The sequence below is a fragment of the Lycorma delicatula genome, chromosome 2 (assembly GCF_047948215.1).
Source record: "Lycorma delicatula isolate Av1 chromosome 2, ASM4794821v1, whole genome shotgun sequence".
Lineage (NCBI taxonomy): Eukaryota > Metazoa > Arthropoda > Insecta > Hemiptera > Fulgoridae > Lycorma > Lycorma delicatula.
In genome coordinates, this window is record NC_134456.1 from 231,362,686 (window position 1) to 231,381,746 (window position 19,061).

A 19,061-nucleotide genomic window follows, 5' to 3' on the forward strand; every position below is an offset into this window, starting at 1 on the left:
TTAAAGTTAGACAAGGTTAGCGAACGGATTATGTTGATATCATACGAATTTCAGTACATGGAATTGTTAGTTACCTAACCTTAACCTTCACCTAAGCCTAACTAAATTCACCCAACTTCACCTGCACGGAGGTTTCCTTGTGCATGCAGTGATGAAACTTCGACTACAAAGAGTCAAATGCAAATCACAACGATTAGTTAGACTAGATTGAAAATGCCTGCGGGATCCTGTCCGCAAGGAAGAATTCCAACTTGTGCTATCCAAAAATTTTGCAGCATCGACACAAACTGAAGATGTTAACATTGAAGAAAGGCAAATCTCAGATGCTGTCATGCACTGTATATTGGCTGTGTGCTCAACCACCAGACATCAAGTGCAACCGTAGTTATCTGATCAGTGTCTCAATGTGGTAGATGAATGGAAACAAGTTAAGCTCCTAATCTTTGAAAAATATCAATGACTCATTAAGGAGATTCACTGTCGCCTGAAATGAGAGCGGAAGATATACTGGAACCAAGTGGTGACTGACTTGAACGCTGGAGGCAGTTCTTTGAAAAGCTTTACATCCACGACCCACCACAAGAACTATCAATGGAACCACCATGTGTTGAGTCACCTGAGTTCCAAATGTCTGATGCCGAACCAACCATTGAAGAGGTGAAAACAACCATCCATGCCTTGAAAAATGGAAAAGCACCTGGAGGAGATGGGGTCACCACAGAGTCCATCAAGGCTGGAGGTGTTTTTCTGCTTCGGCAACTTCATGTGCCTCTTCAAACCATCTGGCACATGGAAAAGGTATCATCTACCTGGAAAAAGGCTGTCATCATTCCAATCCACTAGAAGGGCAATAGTCAAGACAGCAAGAACTACTGTGACATCAAGTTTTCTATCAATTGTTGGCAAAGTTTTCATGAAAGTCAACCAGTCACACCTGCAGAAATTTCGTGAGCAAATAACTGCAAAGAGCAAGCCAGCTTTTGACCATACCAAGGATGCTGTGACCAGATATTTGCCATTTACCAGCTAATGGAAGAAAGAATTCGATGTGGAAAATGAGCACTTCATCTTCATCAACTTTCGATCTGCTGTTGATTGCATCCACTGGCTGGCACTTTGGAAGCCATTGGAGACAGTGCTCATCCCTCCAAAAGTTATTAAGCTTCTCCAGGAGAGCTACAATGGATCGTTGAGTCAGACACGCATCCAAAATGAGCTATCTGAGGAGTTTTTCATCCAAACAGGAGTCTGCCAGAGAGATGTTGCCTCCCCAGTTCTCTTTAACATCATAATTGACTCCATAATGTGACGAGTTTTACAGGGCAAAAGAGGAATTCAGTTTGGAGAGGATAGATTTCTAACCATCGATGACAGTAATGTTTTCACCGATAGTGATGCTGAGGCCAATGACATTCTGTATGATATCTCCTGCATTGCCCAATCTTATGGCCTGAAAATAAATGTGGATAAGACACATTTACTAACAACAAACAACTCACGCGCCATCCAACTGGATGTTGTGCAAATTGAACAAGTGGCAAGAATTCAAATATTTGGGCTCACTGATCCAGGAGAAGTAAGTAGCAGGAAGGTACTAAGTATCTTGTACTACAGTAAGTAGTAGGAAATCCACAGCTGAATGGATCAAGCAACTCTAGCATTTTGCTTCCCTGAGGTGGTGCTTGTGGAAACAAAGCAACATCTCGGTGAAGACTAAAATTCATCTTTTCTGAACCCTGATCCTGCCAATTTTTTTGTTCAGAGCAGAAATGTGGACACTACTTAACACAGACCTGAGCAAACTTGAAGTATTCCAAATGTGAAGCCTACACTAGATCATCAGTCTCACTTCGTGATCACACACAAAATGAGGGTATCCACTATTGCTACAAACAACAGCCAACAATCAAGGAACAAATTCAAAAACAAAAACTATGATGGTTTGGCCATGTCTGCAGAATGAGTGGAGATTGATTACCATACAAACTCCTTTGGTAAGAATGACCCACCATTGGACAATCCAATGAACAGCTCCAAAGAAAATGTGGATCAAGCATATTGATGATGATTGATATAAAAAACTGCAGACTAAACCTTAATGATACCAGAACAATGTTACCATGCATGGAAGCATCTTATTAGTGAAATGAGACAACCATTGGCATCTACAGTGGTGTACAGGCTCAGAAGTTGATCCAACCCAAATGCCAACTAGGGATCAAAAGAAGAAGAAACTCAATTTAATTTCACTTAAACCAACTAATTTACTTCATAAATAATATATTTTATACTTGTGCAGTATTGAATTATGTAATCTTTGGAGAGGGTACTGTGTAACTTACGAGGAATGTAATTCATGTGAAAGGTGTTCCTGGTGAAAAATTTCAATTGGAACTTATAACTTAGGTTTTAAATAAGTATGTTCAAAATTCATCATAATTGGAGGTGAGTCTCAAATTGTAAACAAAGCTTATTTTAATCTTCTCAAAACTTATTTTCAGGTATTTAAAAAGTATGTCATAATTAATTTACTTATTATTTTTAAAAAATACAAACTTTATTTGATGACGTAGTATCTTAATCAATGTTCTTTATGAAAGAAATAAGATTGAATAAACTTTACACATTATTATCAAATTTTAAAAATCTAATTGTACAATATGAAAGAAAGCAGTTGCATATAATTATGCTATTTCACTAACAGTTTAATGTCTCTTGTATTGGAAATACTTGGTATTGGTGAATAAACCAATATACTACCATTTTGGTTGAAGGTATAATAATTAAGACCAGCTATGTTTCAGAAACAGCAAAGGTTGAAAGTAGCTAATAAGACACTCAGATTAAATTTAGTTGGCAGACTTAAAAAGAATAAATCTACCACCTACATGGTATTTGTAAATCTGGAGAAAGGATTTGATTATGAGAAAAAATATATGTTCAGACTTTTAAGAGGATTTCCCTGTAAATGTAGGTAGAGAGCTATTTATTATCTGTACAAAAATCAGGTAGCAGTTATAATAGAAAATCAATAAAGGCAATCTCTGATTCAGAAAGGAATGAATTTTTGAAAATATGTGTATGGAGTATAGTTCCTTATGGTGATGAAATATTCGCAGTAGAAAAACAGAGAGAAAAATAGTATGAACAGAAAGGCATTTAAAATGTCATATTAGAGGAGAATATTAAAAATTTAGGTGGGCTAATAAAAATTCAAAATGAAGAGATCTTAAGACAAATAAGAAAGGAAAGAAATTTGAAAGAAAGACAGAATCTTGTAAAGAGACAAACTAAATAGGTGTGCTAAATATTAACACTTACAGGTTTAGTTAATTTCGTGATGAAGGAAACTGTTAAAGGTAAAAACTTTAGAGGAAAACAAAGATGGAATATATGAGATAATTGGAGATATGGGATGTATAAAATATGCTGTAGTTAAAAAATGTATATAGAACAGAAAGGAATAGAAAATAGCATGAAATAAATCAACTGACTGATGAATCTAAAAAAAAAATCAATTATATAATATTTTAAGTAATTTATCTCTTTAGAATATTTTTCAGGTTTTATGAAAATAAAAAAATTCAGAGAAAAATCTGTACTCACATTATGGATATGATAAGTTAGAAAACTAATGATGTTCTAATTAAGTAGTATTCTCTAGAAAAATCAGCTAAATAAATATTAAATGTACGTTAGTACAGGAAAAATATTTTACAAATATGTTAACTGGTGTTTAAGGCCATTTGTGACTTCCAAGGGAAGTTAGACTCATGTGCTTTCTCACAGGTTAATATTCTTGGATCAGAAATGTGATACCATATTTCTACTGTCATTGATACAGGACAGGATAACAATTAACTATACATCATTTTTAAATATATTATATTAATAAACTATAATTTCAATATGGCACAAATATAATGGTTTGAATATTTAAGTTTAATCAATGTTCACAGTAAATGTAAAAATATTATTAGCAATGATATTAAGTACTTATTATACATAAACCTACTCAAACTTTGAGATGATAAACCAACCAAATTTTTTATATGATTATTTTTAATAACTTGCTTTAAAGTGTTTTCAGTTTCTCTTGTGTCTATCTTCACTTATAAAAAGTAATTAAAACCATAAACCTATGAAATAAAAGTTTTAAATAATATATTTTAAATTAGTTATTAAATTATTTATAAAATCTAGTTAGTCTGTTTCAAAATTTTATAGTTTTTAACAATTTTTGTTGTCGACTATCATGAAAAAACATACAAAAGAAAAAAATACTAACTTATACGTTTACATTTTACTCTTACTTAAAGGTTGCACGGACAGCATCTCATTTTTGTTCACATTCAGCAACTCCTGATCTACGGTTCATTGAAGAATATAAAAAAATCAAGTCACCTCACACATCAGGAACATACTTTTCTCTCAGCTTTTTCGCACTTGTTATATCACCAAATACATACACCAGCATCAGCTGATCATGAACAACCACAAACAAAATTCACAATTTTGATTGCCAATTTTATGAAACTTAAAAATAAGTGCGCATCAATAAGCACAGTAACCTAGATGTATAAAGATTCTACTCCAGTTAAAACACTATAAAAATTACTTTAGGTAGACTGGATGCATATTTAACTATAGATACAAGAGAAAAAATATATTCTACATATAAGAACAAAATTACTATCTGCATACCACCTAAAAAAAATTGAAATCACAAAAATATTAATCACACCATGTAAATTTGACTCACAGTGCATGAAAACAAAGCACAAACAACATGAAAATTGACAAAAAACACTAAATCTGATAAAACATCATAACATTAATTAACCCTAGAATTGTAATGCATAGTCTGGCAGACTACACCCCCTATAAAAATAGCTTTCACTTTGGAAACGATAAGATTTATTACTTTATCTCCCTAGTAGCTAGCTTCCTTTCAAAACATTCCATCAGTACTGGCCTTGACACCAAAGAAACAACTATACCCATTTTTTGTCAGTGAGTTTACCATAGTCTCATAGACAAAACATTGTAATTTACATTAGTGTTTTGTAAGTATGAGTGATTTACTAAATATAAGTTTTGAAATTCAGGACATTTTATCGAAACTTGATGGAGGTTGTATGTCCAATAATGACAATATTTTAAGCGAAAACAATGATGTTGAAGATGGTGATGATGTACTTTTACATAAAACTAATTCAGAAGCAGATGATAGTAATGATGACCCAGACTATACTGAAAGTGATAAAACCATTGATGATCAATCTGTTTTTCAACATGTTCCAAATACACAGCAATATTGTTTATCCTTCAAAAACCAATTTGAAAGGGAAAAATGGTCACAAGTGGTCATCAAAGGGTAAAGAAAATGTGTGAACAAGAACAGCTGCAAGAACTTCACTCAGAAAATGGTCGTCAATAAGGCAGCACAAATAGAAACACCATCAAAGGCATTCTTATTATTTATAACAGATTTGCTGTTAGAAAAAAATCACAAAATTCACTAATAAAACAATTTTAATAAAATCTGCTGCATATAAAACAAAGGATACCACTATAAAAATAACTACTATAATCAAAATAAAAGCACTTATTGGGTTATTAGTTCTTACAGCAGTTCACAAAAAAAGTCATCTAAATAGGGAAGAGTTGTTTGATGCATCCTTCAGTGGTTCACACTAAATTTCAGTGATGAGCAAAAATAGGTTTGATTTTTTTATTGAATTGTGTTTCGATTCAAAAGATACAAGAGAAGAAAGAAAACAGAATGATAAATTCACCCATATAAGGGAAATATGGAATGAATTATTTTATGTAAAAGTATTTATATACTTGGAACGTACTTAATAGTTGAGCAGTTGCTTGGCTTTAGAGGTCGTTGTCCGTTTAAAATGTGTTTGTTGTCAAAACCAAATAAATTGTATTTAGATATTCATGCTTTATGATGTTAAAACAAAAAACCTCACCAATGCCATACCTTCTCTTGGGAAATATATGTACCCTGAAAACCTACCTGCTGCTATTCATTTTGTCAAAGAACTAATGCAACCTGTACATGGTAGCAATCGAAAATATTACCTATATCTTAGAAACCAAAATTCTTGAAACATAAATTTAACTACTGTGGGCATGTTGAAAAAGAATAAACATGAAATCCCAATTGAAATGTAAGAGATTGGGAACATCAGTGTTTTGTTATGATGGAACAAAAACAAGTAAAACTATATCGAACAATGTCGATAATAAAATAACAAAAAATGTTATTTTAATAAAATAACAAAAAATGTTATTTTATTATCAACAACTCATGAAAAGAGGTAATTAATTAAGGAGGGAATTAAGCAGTGGAAAACATGACATTGTTGACTTTTATGTGCTGTTGATACATTTGACAAGATGTCAGGTGCAATGTCCTGCTCTAGAAAAACTAGAAGAAGACTTCTTTTATAGGATGTATTTTATAGGATGATAAATAGTGTTTTGGTTAATTTCTATGTAATATATATCAACCAAGAAATTAAAAATGGAAGGTAACTCAAATCAAGAAGAGATTTTGCTAAAGGAATCAACATAGAACTGACCGGCCAATTCATCCAGGAGAGACAAAATCTAACTAATTTATCAAGAACATTAAAACATCACATTTATGGAGTGTTGGACCTAGCAACATTAATGTAGAACAAATTCCAGGATCTTCATCATAAAAAATCTACATTTATTGTCCTTCAAAAAAAGTGAAGGATGACTCATTTTGTATGCACAAAATATAGAAAGCATATCTATATGGAACACTGAGCGATGCAATGTGTTGACAGTAAAATACAATAAAATTATTGTAAAAAAATAAAATTGTAATTAGCGCACATTTTAAGTTTGTAAAAGACTACTATTATATAATAGATTAATTCTTAAATATTCTCAATTTATTGACTTTTATATCCGTTACCCACAGAGTAATCTGAGAGACTATGCGTTATGATCAGTGTAAGTTTTTATAGTGTTGTGATTCTAGCATTAAATGTACTATTTGACAAATTACTTGTTTTCTAACTACTTTCAATACTTGCTGTCAACAACAGCATTACTTATACTCAGCAAGATATAAAAACAGATGCCAAATTTGCCTAGAAAGAATGAAATAATATATGGATCAAATACATTGTGCTCCAGCAGTAGTAGTTTATTACAGGAATTTATACAAATATTTAGGCTAATGTAACCACCAACATTGTACTTAGCATATAGGATGATAACCCTTCTCACACAGTGAATATAATTTATATTTATATATAATTTAGAGTACAACCAGTGGCGGCTCACGTATAGGCACTATAGAACTGCAGAACCCCCTATTTCCACTTGATATTATCGATAACATTTAATATAATGAGTCCTTTTTTCTTTATATTTGTACAATATTTAATCCTTAAGCTCAATGTCAGTAGCCATCCCCCAGTTTATGAAAAAGATACAAGATCTTTGTATGGAACTGTGGGCTTCATAGTTCCAGCAGCATGGTGTTTGGCTGTTGTGCATATGCACACATAGGAAGCTGCACATGAGGCTGTGAGGGGGAGAGAGTACTGTCACTCCCGCAGTGCTGACCCCGGCGTGCTGGTGGAAGGTAGTATTTTTTACTCCGCGTGTGTGTGGAATGTTCCTGGTTTGTTCCCTTTTCTGGTTTAGTCAGTGGAAGGAATGTATATGAGTGATTTAGTTGTTTTTTCAGTAGTGATCAGAAGATGGCAGAAAGCAAGGACTCTTTGATTGCCAAATCTGTCCAAAAACATGCTGGAAAACCTTCTCTTTCGCGTGTTCAAAAACAAGTGAAAGAGAAGGTAATTAATAGAAACTAATTATGTATTTGTTTCTGTGTACATAAAAATTTAAATTAAGCATCACTGGACTATAGTGTTTTTAAGCAGACATTTTATTAAGTTATCTAATAATTCTAAAACAATATTATGTGTAATTGACATTTTATTATTTATTCAGTTAAACCGGGTATGGTTTTCAAGCGCAAAGTGCTTAAAAACCGTGTGCCATATTGTTGAATGTGATAAAGTGTAAAATTAGATTATTATCCTGCTTCCAGCTATTATATTTAATTCATTTTCATTTGGTTATTTTATTTTAGAGAAAACTTTAACCATGGCCTTGAAAAGGCCCAGAAAAAAAATTTTCTGAGATCACCCTCACTAATTTTAGCTACGAGCCGCCACAACATTACTAATGAAGCTTCTGCACAGTAGTTCTAAAAATAACTTTTTTATCCTCATTTCTATATATTAGTTTAAAAATTTACTGTTAAAATACTATTCTACCAAAAATGATTAAAAAATTACTATATTACTCTAAATGTAATATTTTTAGAGCTCAATTACGGATACATATATTTTTTTAAAGTTTAATCAAATTTCATTTTGGTGATCAATGATTTGAAAACTGAGCAACTGAATGTCAATGCTAACTAGATATTACGTATTATTCCTTGTAATAAAAATGGTGTTGTAATGTTTATTAAAGTGATTTTAGTTTAATTATTACGATCATTCATCACATTGATGTTAAACATAACATGACTGTGTATTTGTTTTTAAATTGCACAAAAAAGTAATTCAAAGTAAACAACTGTGTTTGCCGGTTACTAGTGACGAAATTTAGACAGTATCTGCTGTCAGCATTAGCGTTACGGTTGGTTGTATCGGTATAAAATATCTGTTGTTATTGGTTGTTAATGCAGTCAGTAGAATTTTATTTTAGACTATGATTACCTGTTTGGCTTTTCGGCTTGTTTTCAATTTCCAGTTAGACTTTCTGTAGTTATTCAGTAAACAAACCCATTCATTATTTGCCTACATGGCTGGAAATTTTTGGCAAAGTTCTCATTAGTAAGTAATTATAAATTATATTTATTTTTTCTTTGTTTTTTCCTGTCTGTATTCAGTACATATTTTACTATTGCCAATAAAAATAAGGAATATTTTTATTTTGCCTACTAAAGCTGTATTCGTAAATGGTTGATAAATGAGATGCCGATAAATATCGGATTATTTATGACTTGACGAATAAACCTGGTATGAAACTTAAACTCATAAAGCCCTATTCTAGGTTTTTTTTTCTAGGGGTTATATGCCAAGGTTTTTTTTGCAGAATGTCCAGTATTGCTCTATTTTTAAGCTCCCTCTCCAGTGTAGGTCGAAGAGAATTTTGCTTTTGTATTTAACCGAGAACCCGTATCATAACGTATAATTAGGAGTGACCGTATCTTTTATTTACCGAAAGATAGTAGAACTGATTGGATAGCTTTTTTACTGATTATTCTAGTTCAATATTAGTATTAATATAGTATAGTAAACAAGCCTATTGATACAGATTCAAAACATTACCCTTGCCATTATTGGAATATATAATTTTTTGATTTTAGGTTTTAAATTCTTTAAAAGTCAAAAATTACAATAAAGTGACACTTTTTTGTATATCTACAATCAGTGCGGTGAAAACAACATATGCCAATATTATTGACTTTTCAACGGCCATCTTTTAATTAACCTACAATTTTTTTATTAAGAAAAATTAATCTTCAGGATGATCATCTTTTTCAGTAATACAGTTGTAAGATTTCTGAACATTGATTTATGATATAACTGGGTATTGTACTGTTAATTATATCTTCAGCGTTTACTTGTAAAGGCTATTTTTTTTTGTTGTTAAAATAGGTGCCAAAATAACAGTCACTTTCTGTAGGTGTTTGGCTGCTTCTTTTAAGTTTGTGTTGTTACTTGCTCTTCATTTAAAGTAAAATAATTAATTTTTCTATAAAATCTGTTTTGATCTAAACAAATTCTGTGTAACTAACTGCTATTTTGCTGACATCAATAAAAAACCTACTTTGCTGACTAATGAGAATCAAGACGTTAGGTTCATGGTCATGTAGAAAATGTAGTATAATTTGTTTTACATTAACTTCATATTCATACTTATATATGTCATCATCTGTTATTTTTAATTATGACTGATAAAGATTAGGGGGTTCTGTCAGAACAATTTGTAGACCTTGGGCCTATAAGACTGTCTGTTATTTGATTTATGTAATTTATATAACCTCCTTCAAAAAAATGAACTCGCTTAATTTTTCTAGTTTCTCATATTATATGATGAATTTTGTTAGCCAACAAGTATACTTATGTTTTAAATTGAACACAAAGTATCTAGTTTAACACCAACTAGTTTAATATATGTATATTAAAAAAAAAAGAATGACCCATGTTTCAGACAGGTATATTTATTAATAAAGTGTATTACAATACAAGACAAATTATATACTGTTCAAATATGTAAAATTTCACTTGCCAATCTATAAATGTTCTTTATGCCCTCCACCTGCTACAAATCCTCACTAGATGTTCGAGTGTTCATAAATTGATGAAACAAAATATATGTGGTATACTGTTCTTGGGTAATTATATAATGGGATAGATATTTTTATGGGACTACCAACATAGAACTGAACCATACAATTTTCTAAGAATTCTTTGCTAAGTTAACAAATTGTGTATGACTTCTACCAACAAGACAAAACATGTCACACATCAAACGATCAGTAGCATGCATTTGTGGTGCTTTTACAAATGAATGAATTGTCAGCAGAGGCTGGTGGTCTTTGCATTCTCCAGATTTGCCTAGTAATTTTTTCCTTCTAGGCTAATTGAAGAATAAAGTTTACGAATCTAATTCCCACACTATGAACTAAAGACAAACATTCAACAAAAAATTGATTGTATTAATAAAGTTTTGCACCTGGTGACTCAATATGATCACTTGAGCACAAAGTGTGCAGGGTGTCCACTTCGAACATCTTTTGTTTATATATTGTAAACATGTAAACTTAAGCAAATTTAAATACAGAATTTAATTTTTGTTTTCATTTTTTAATTTCATTTTGCGACTGTGTTTAATCTGTAGCAGTTTGATTGCAAGTTGTTTATATATATATATGAATATGTCTTTAATGTTAAAATATTTTAATTATTTCAGTCAGCAGTGGGTACTAGACAAACAAGATTTGGTGAGAGAACGTCACCATGATTTAGCTATATTGACTGATGAAGAATATCAGAAGATTTTTATTTTTTTTTCTAATTGTAAGTATAATTTATGATTTGTATTTTACATTTTGACTGTTAGGGATAAATTACTGTTCATTCTGAGGCAAATTAAAGTTATTTCAAAAAAAAAAAACTACTGTTTTATAGTTGTAGAGCATTTGACAAAGCCAGGTGATTTAATTAGAAGAGCTGAAATTCGGGCAAAATCTTTTGCTAGCTGTACCTCAAAAACAAAGTGTTTCCTGATCGACATTTATTAACTTTTTTCATTATTTTCATCTGTAGAACATATCCTGAAAGTTTCTCACTTTCTTTGTGGAACACCTGTATATATATAATATTTTATCAATTATGTTTATCCATTGTGTTGCAGTTAATGATTACAAAAACTACCATAAATACACCAGATTTATGGCAAGCTCAAATCAAAGTACAGTACAGTCCAGCTAATCCGAACTAATTGGGACCGAGCCCTGTTTGGATTATAAAATATTCTGATTAACAGAAATTATTGCAATAATGCAGTAACAAGCAAAAAAAAACACAAAAATTATTCAATTTTGGAATAGTCGCTTTAATATTGGAAGGACAGGTAGAAGGAAAAAATTGTGTAGGCAGGCCACGTTTGGAATATGTAAAACAAATTTTTAGGGATGTAGGATGTATACTGAAATGAAACAACTAGCACTAGATAGGGAATCTTGTAGAGCTGCATCAAACCAGTCAAATGACTGAAGACAAAAAAAAAAACAGTCTATGACCTTTTTTACGTAGTATTTTTTTTTTTTAAATTATTTTTTCCTTGTTTTCCTAACAATATAAAACAAATTAGAAATACAATACTGTTCATAATATGCACTTTTTGTAATACAGTACAATATGTTTTATTTCTACAGTAGTATAAAGTATCTATAGTAGTGTATAAAATTATACATACATACAGTACATCAAATAACTTAGAACAGTTTGTATTGAAATAAAATAATGTATTTTTTCTGAGAAACAATAGTTTGACTTCTAAACTGATATATTACAACTTACCTCTACTAAGTTGTGTGCTATTATTGTCAGTTTGGACGTACCTTAGTGTCAAGTAAATTCGTGTGTGTCAGCAGCATTTAGTTTCAGTTTAAAGTTAATCTTTATGCGAGTACTGTATACTGTATTTGTAATGTGTATTGGTTGGTACACTGGCTAGCAAATGGAAGCGTGCTACATATACACTTAAAGGTAAGCTAGAAGTTTTGAGTTGTTTCGATAAAGGTGAGAGTGCAACAAAGTTGTCCATGGAGTTCAGTGTAGGAAAAGCCACAGTTAGTGATTGGAAGAAAAACCGTACAAAAATTGAACAATTCTGTGTATCTTCAAAAAAACTCTTGGTCGACATACATAAAGACTGTCGGTAGTATGAAAAGATTGATGAAGCCCTCTTTCTGTGGTTTACACTCAAAAGAGAAAAAGGCATGCCCTTAAGTGGACCTCTTATTCAAGAGAAGGGTATTTATTTCAATGAATTGATAAATGGTGACTATTCATTTATGGCAAGCATCAGGTGGAAGAAACGTCACGAGGTTTCACCAGTTATCATAGGAGGGCAGCTGTCAGCAGATCATACTGTGGCACAGGAGAACCAGAGAGAGTGTCGATTTATTATTATGGGAAAAATATTCTCCCCACCAAGTCTACAATGATGATGAAGCTGGCTTGAACTTCAAGGCATTACCAACAAAAAGTCTGGCATCTGTAAGGAAGAAGCCCTTGCTCAGAGCTTTAAAGTGAGCAAGGAGCGTGTTACGTTGATGGCTTGTGGTAATGCTGTGGGAAATCACAAGCTACCTTTAATGATTGGAAAATCTGCAAGCCTCAAGCATTCAAAAACATCAGTATGAATATTTTTCCAGTGTTTTATAAGAACCAAAAAAAGGCTTGGATGGATGGAATCTTTTTAATGAGTGGTTTCAAAACCAATTTGTTCCTACAGTAAAACATTTTAACAAAGAGAGTGATTTACCATCAAGAGTAATTCTGTTAATAGACAATGCTTCTCCATCTCATCCTGACGTGTGTACTAACTTGTGGTGAAATCAAAGCAGTCTTTCTGGACTTCGTTCACCCTTCACTTTGTAGAACAATATCCTGAAGCTATATTTTCAGATGTTGTGTTCATGAGGCGGTGGTGCAACATTGTCTCTTTTTTGAAGATTTACTTCATTATGCCAAAAGAAACTTGTGAACTTATGACTTGTAATAAATAATTTATGTTATACAGTATCAACAGATTGTAAGTACGATATAATATTTTTTTCACATTTAAAATTTTTTAATATTGTACTGTACTGTTATATATTTGTAATGTTTAATTTTATAGAATTTGTTTTGATAACATGACATTTCATATAAGCAATAAAAAGCTGTGTTTTTTGTGAAGTAAATTGACTCTTAAAAAAAGTAGTTATTTAGCTAAAAATAAAAAAAATCACACAAAAAATTATTTGGATTACCATTGTTCGGCTAAGCAGGACTCCACTGTACTTTTTGAATAAATTGATTTCTCATCAATTATTTAAGTACTATAACAGATGATAATACTATTGTCATAAGTTAAAATTAGTAGTTGCCTTGATTCTGTAATATCTATTAATATACTAAATCTTTGTTTGTATTTATGTCTACTATTTTATTTCAGTTATACAGATTTTAGGAGAACAGTTAAAATTGCGTCAGCAAGTAATTGCTACTGCTACTGTTTATTTCAAAAGATTCTATGCTCGTAATTCTTTAAAATGCATTGATCCTTTGTTACTTGCTCCTACATGTGTATTCCTTGCTTCTAAGGTGGAAGAGTTTGGTGTAATATCTAATAGCAGATTAATTTCAACCTGTCAAACAGTAGGTAAGTGAACTTAAAAATTATGGGCCAAAATTTGCCTGGCTGTATGCTTCACTTAAGTTTTGGGTCTACATTTTTTTGTGTAGATTTAAGTAATTATTGGATAAGAGATAAAATATATTTGTATGTTACTTCCATATATCCATAGTTTATAACAATTCAAGCCTAGTAATGATAATAAAGAATTCTACATGAATTCATTTATGAATTGATGTACTTGTAATATTCATTACAACACATGGTGTAACATTACACCATTTGCATGGTTTTATTTTACTGATGCAGCATATTTATTAATATTTGTATCCTTGCTATTTTTATTTCAATAGATTCACTCACGACTGAGGATATGGTACTTTAGTGATAAAATTTGTACTTTAGTGATAAAATTTGTCTGTAAGTAGGTGGTTTATGTTTGTAAAGTTTTTGGTTATTATTTTACTTAGTAATTTTTTTTTAATATTATAATTATAAAAGACAATTGATCTTGGTAAAATATTGTAAACTATACTTAAATTATTTTATACATAGAAATCATCATTTGAAGTGATATATAAAAATTGGCACTTAATTAATACACTTAGTGATAATCAACTTGTAAACAGTTTAAGGTGAAAGTTATTTTTTCCTTTTTTACAATAAGTTGTGCAAGACAATAAAAAGCTTCATATATATTTTCTTAACCTTTCAAGGAAAATTATTAATTTCTTTATAGGCAAATGCTGTCCTAAATTTTCATCAAAGATTGCATTTTAATAATGTCTGACTGAACAAAATATGGTCTGTATAGGTAACTTTTGTATTTTGGTAGTGTATGCTTACTCTTGATTAACTAAATTCATATATAAAATTTAATTTGTGACTTTTAAAGATAGAATTTATTCACATAAATATGTGAATCCAACTCTTCTACGAAAACAAAATCTTTCACTTTTTCCATTATTCAGTGCATAATTATTAAAAACTTCATATATCCCCCCTAATTTACCTTATTAATATAAATTATTCTTCATTTGCCTATTAATATCTGGATAACAGAGTTTGCAAATATCATCTATTAAAGTAACTTGTATTATTTTTTTGTTACTCCTACCTTGTAGCAAACTTTGCTGACATAATAAAAAATGAATATATCATCTAAAGGTGTTTGAGAATAAAGCAAGGTGAAATTGATATTCACGCAATAATTTATAACTTGTATTTACTGAAATTATATAACATTGATACAGTATAATAAACATTTAGCATATTACATATCGTTTAATTTTACGTTTAGAAACAGCACTGGACTGTCCGAGTCGGCAACTGGAACGCAACTGATATAAGAAACACATTTAAATTTACGTTTAGTAACAGCACTGGACTGTCCGAGTCGGCATCTCGAAGGCGACTGGCCATAGCCTGCCTCCACTCCCTCTTGAACAGTTAGCAGAGAGGTCGATCCGATAGAAATGCTTAACAAAAGGATAATCTTTAAAAAATTAGAAATTACTTGCATGTTATTTAGTCTCAAATGTGATATACTTAAAAAATGAACAAATTCTGATATTATTTTTATTGCAAAGTTTTCAAGTAATTATAAAGGTTGTTGCATTTGAATAGATTCAGAAAAAAGCAATCTTTAATATATTGAACTAGCTGATTAGTTCTAAAGTCTGGTTTCTTTGGTTGTAGCCATTAAAGTACAGTAATTACTGTATTTGTTTATTAGGATTATCATTTTTTGTTGTGCTCTTTTTATACATTTGTTCAATTTTACAGTTAAAAATAAATTCAACTACGCTTATACTCAGGAATTTCCGTATCGAACAAATCATATATTGGAATGTGAATTCTATCTTTTGGAGAATTTAGACTGCTGCTTGATTGTTTATCAGCCATATCGGCCATTGTTGCAATTGGTTCAAGATATTGGACACGAGGACCAGCTTTTAGCTTTAGCATGGCGTGTTGTTAATGACTCGCTCCGTACTGATGTTTGCCTTTTATATCCACCTTATCAGATTGCAATTGGTAAATCATTTCATATTTTTAATAAATCTTAAGCTAATTTTTATTATTAACTCTGGTTTGTTTATTTTATTCTTATATTTATTTGGTGCTTTATTTAGAGACTGTGCCGGGTATACTTAATAGTTTTAAAAATGTAATTACATGTTAATTAAAAATAAATGGGACAATTTCAATTTTTTATTCTGTTTAGAGTTTTAATTATGAACTGTTAAAATTTCATATTATTAAAACATCGGATTGATTGCAGTAAGAAAATAAAAATCCATTTGTTGTATTCTATAAAATTATGAACAAGAAATAGAAACTAATCACTATGCTGAAATCTCATTTCAACTGTAGATGCTAGTTACTGGTTTGAATGTTTCTGATGTATGCTATCTTGCTGCATAATTTTATTTACTAATTCTGCGACTGTTTTAATTAAAGTGAGTTTGCCATAAAGCTGGCTTGTTTTATTTTTTGAAAATAGAAGTTTTTAAAGAGAAAGCTAATGAAATAATTAAAGATTGAATGGAAGGAATGATAAATGTATTGAATCACAAGTAATATACTTTGTATAAGGCAAACAATTATGCACATACATATATCTTCATTTTTCAACATTATCACTATGACTGTCCATGCACTTATTATATTTAGGAACCACCTTAGTGGTTACCAGTACTTTGAACTGTGTAATTGCAGTCCTTTTCATTTTCAAGTTTTTTCTGGCAAGATGTTTCTTTAGAAGAAAGACCAGGTTATGTAATGGATATCCAGAACATCCATTTCTGTCTGTCGAGCAACATAGAGGGGACACATGCAGGTGGGATTGAACACTGTTCATGTCTTAGAACAGGCAAACATGTGTCAGCAAATATCTTTTGCTTTTAAACATGTTTCGGTTTCTCACAATATAGATGAATTTTTTTTTGAGGCATGAAGTCAACCTGAAGAACTCTTTTTCTGACCCGTAAAACAGAAACCATCAATCTTTTGGTTAAGTTAATGTTTTCATTTTTTTGATTTTGGGGAAACGTGTACATTTGAAATTTCTTTCAGTTTAGGAGTATGGTAATGGAGATCCAGGCACGATAGAAAAGTTTAAAATAGCATAACATGTGAACACAGTACCTATTTTTTAGTATTTATCATTTAACATTTTGAACAGTGTGTACAATTTTTTATACCTTAAATTTTTCTTCCCAACTTCATCAAAATATTAAGATGCTTAAGTTATCAATCATCAAATGTTGATCTGTACAAAGCAATATTCATTTCGGTAAAGGTCATCAGAGATCACTAGACGTGCTTCTTTTAATTTATTATAAATATCAGCCCTTCTGAGAATGTATAGCATCAATTTCACCAAAAGGAGTTAATTTATGCATGAATTTCCGTCATACATTACTTTTCTAAATTTGATCAATGATCATTACATTGGACAGGATTTTTCAATGATGCTGTCATTTTAGAAATTTCATTCATGAATTAATCAAGCAAAGTGTATTCTCTTCTAAATAAGGCATTGGCATCAACTCGCAATAAATATATAAATAACATAAATCTTTCATGGCCTAGTTACATTGTATCTTTACTTTCCAAACATATCTTGTAATTTGATTAATAGTTAGTTTTATAAATGGTTATACATTCTTTTGTTGTTACAGGCTGTTTGCAAATTGCATGCGTCATTTTGCAGAAAGATTTAAAATCCTGGTTTGCAGAGCTAAATGTTGATATAGAAAAGATCCAAGAAATAGCAAGATACGTTATTAATTTGTTTGAATTGTGGAAAACGTATGATGAGAAAAAAGATATTCAGGCGCTGCTAGCTAAGATTCCGAAACCAAAAACTCAGCCTAGTAGGTAGTATCAAGGATGAATCTCAATAGGTTTACCAAGGCAACATTTATTTTTCAATGTGACTACTGTAGGAACTGACATATGAAACCTCACTAAACTTAAACTGTCAGTACATAAATGTGTATTGTACTCATGACTATTTCTTATAATTAATTAAATTTGCCTTGCCTTCATGATTATCACCATATGTGTTTTAATGCTGAAGTATGATATTGTTTATTGAATTTAATGTTGGATTGAATTGAATAAAATATATATACTTGAATATTGATGTATATTCTATTTCTATAACCTTGTGTCTTAATTAATTGATCGGGCATTAAGAAGATTACCAGTTCGGTTATCTGGAATAGTTTCTATACTGTGCTCCAAGCATATACAAGGGCTTGGTTTTTACAACCTCCAATCATGCATCTAAATGAACAAGAGATATACAGCAGCCAGGTCTGTGCGTCATGTGATTGTCCCCCCCCCCCACCACCATAACCTCTGCCGTTGCCAGCTCCATTGTATCAGTCTGAGTTGAGTTCCATGCAAGTGAACATGGCTGCTACGATTGATGCTCCTGCCAAGTGTGAAAGTTTTCTGCGAACAGAAGGATGTAGTGCTGCTGAAATCCATTGCATAATGAGGCTAGTGTGTGGTGAAAAAGTTTGAGCGATGGTAATGTACAGAAATGGTGTAGGCAATGGTGTACAGAATTTAAAGAAAGGCAAACAGACGTCCATGATGGTGTGCAAGGACACAAGTCTGTCACTACAGTATGCCTGGTTGAACGTGTTGATGATTTTGTCTGCGATAAACGGGTGTACAATATGTAAACTTTGTGCATAAATCCCAAGGTCTTCTCTGAACACAATTGTGACTAAAGACCTAGGATACCAGAAACTGTGTAAATGTTGGGTCCCAAAAATGACCACAAAATGCAGCCTTAATGTTTCATTTGCATTACTAGAGTTTTTAAAAATCTATTGTTATTGGCAATGAGACTTGGATCCAGTATGACATTCCAGAAACCAAAGAACAGTCTAAGCAGTGGATGCACACTTCTCCAAACAAGCTGAAAAAGTTCAAACAGACACAGAGCAACAGGAAAACAATGAACACACTTTTTTGGGACCATAAAGTGTCTTGTTTGTGGACTTCATGGAGCAGAGGCCAATATAACAAAGGAAGTTTATTGTGAA

At 31.4% G+C, this 19,061-nt stretch overlaps 1 protein-coding gene across 1 annotated transcript; it reads left to right on the top strand.

Annotated features, from left to right (window-relative positions):
- Positions 1–8,676: 8,676 nt before the first annotated feature.
- Positions 8,677–18,139, top strand: CycC (cyclin C). The gene is made up of 5 exons (XM_075357323.1): positions 8,677–8,909; positions 11,056–11,162; positions 13,813–14,019; positions 15,778–16,029; positions 17,679–18,139. Exons 1-5 carry the CDS (start codon positions 8,878–8,880, stop codon positions 17,879–17,881), a joined length of 801 nt encoding a protein of 266 aa, XP_075213438.1. The 5' UTR covers positions 8,677–8,877; the 3' UTR covers positions 17,882–18,139.
- Positions 18,140–19,061: the final 922 nt, after the last annotated feature.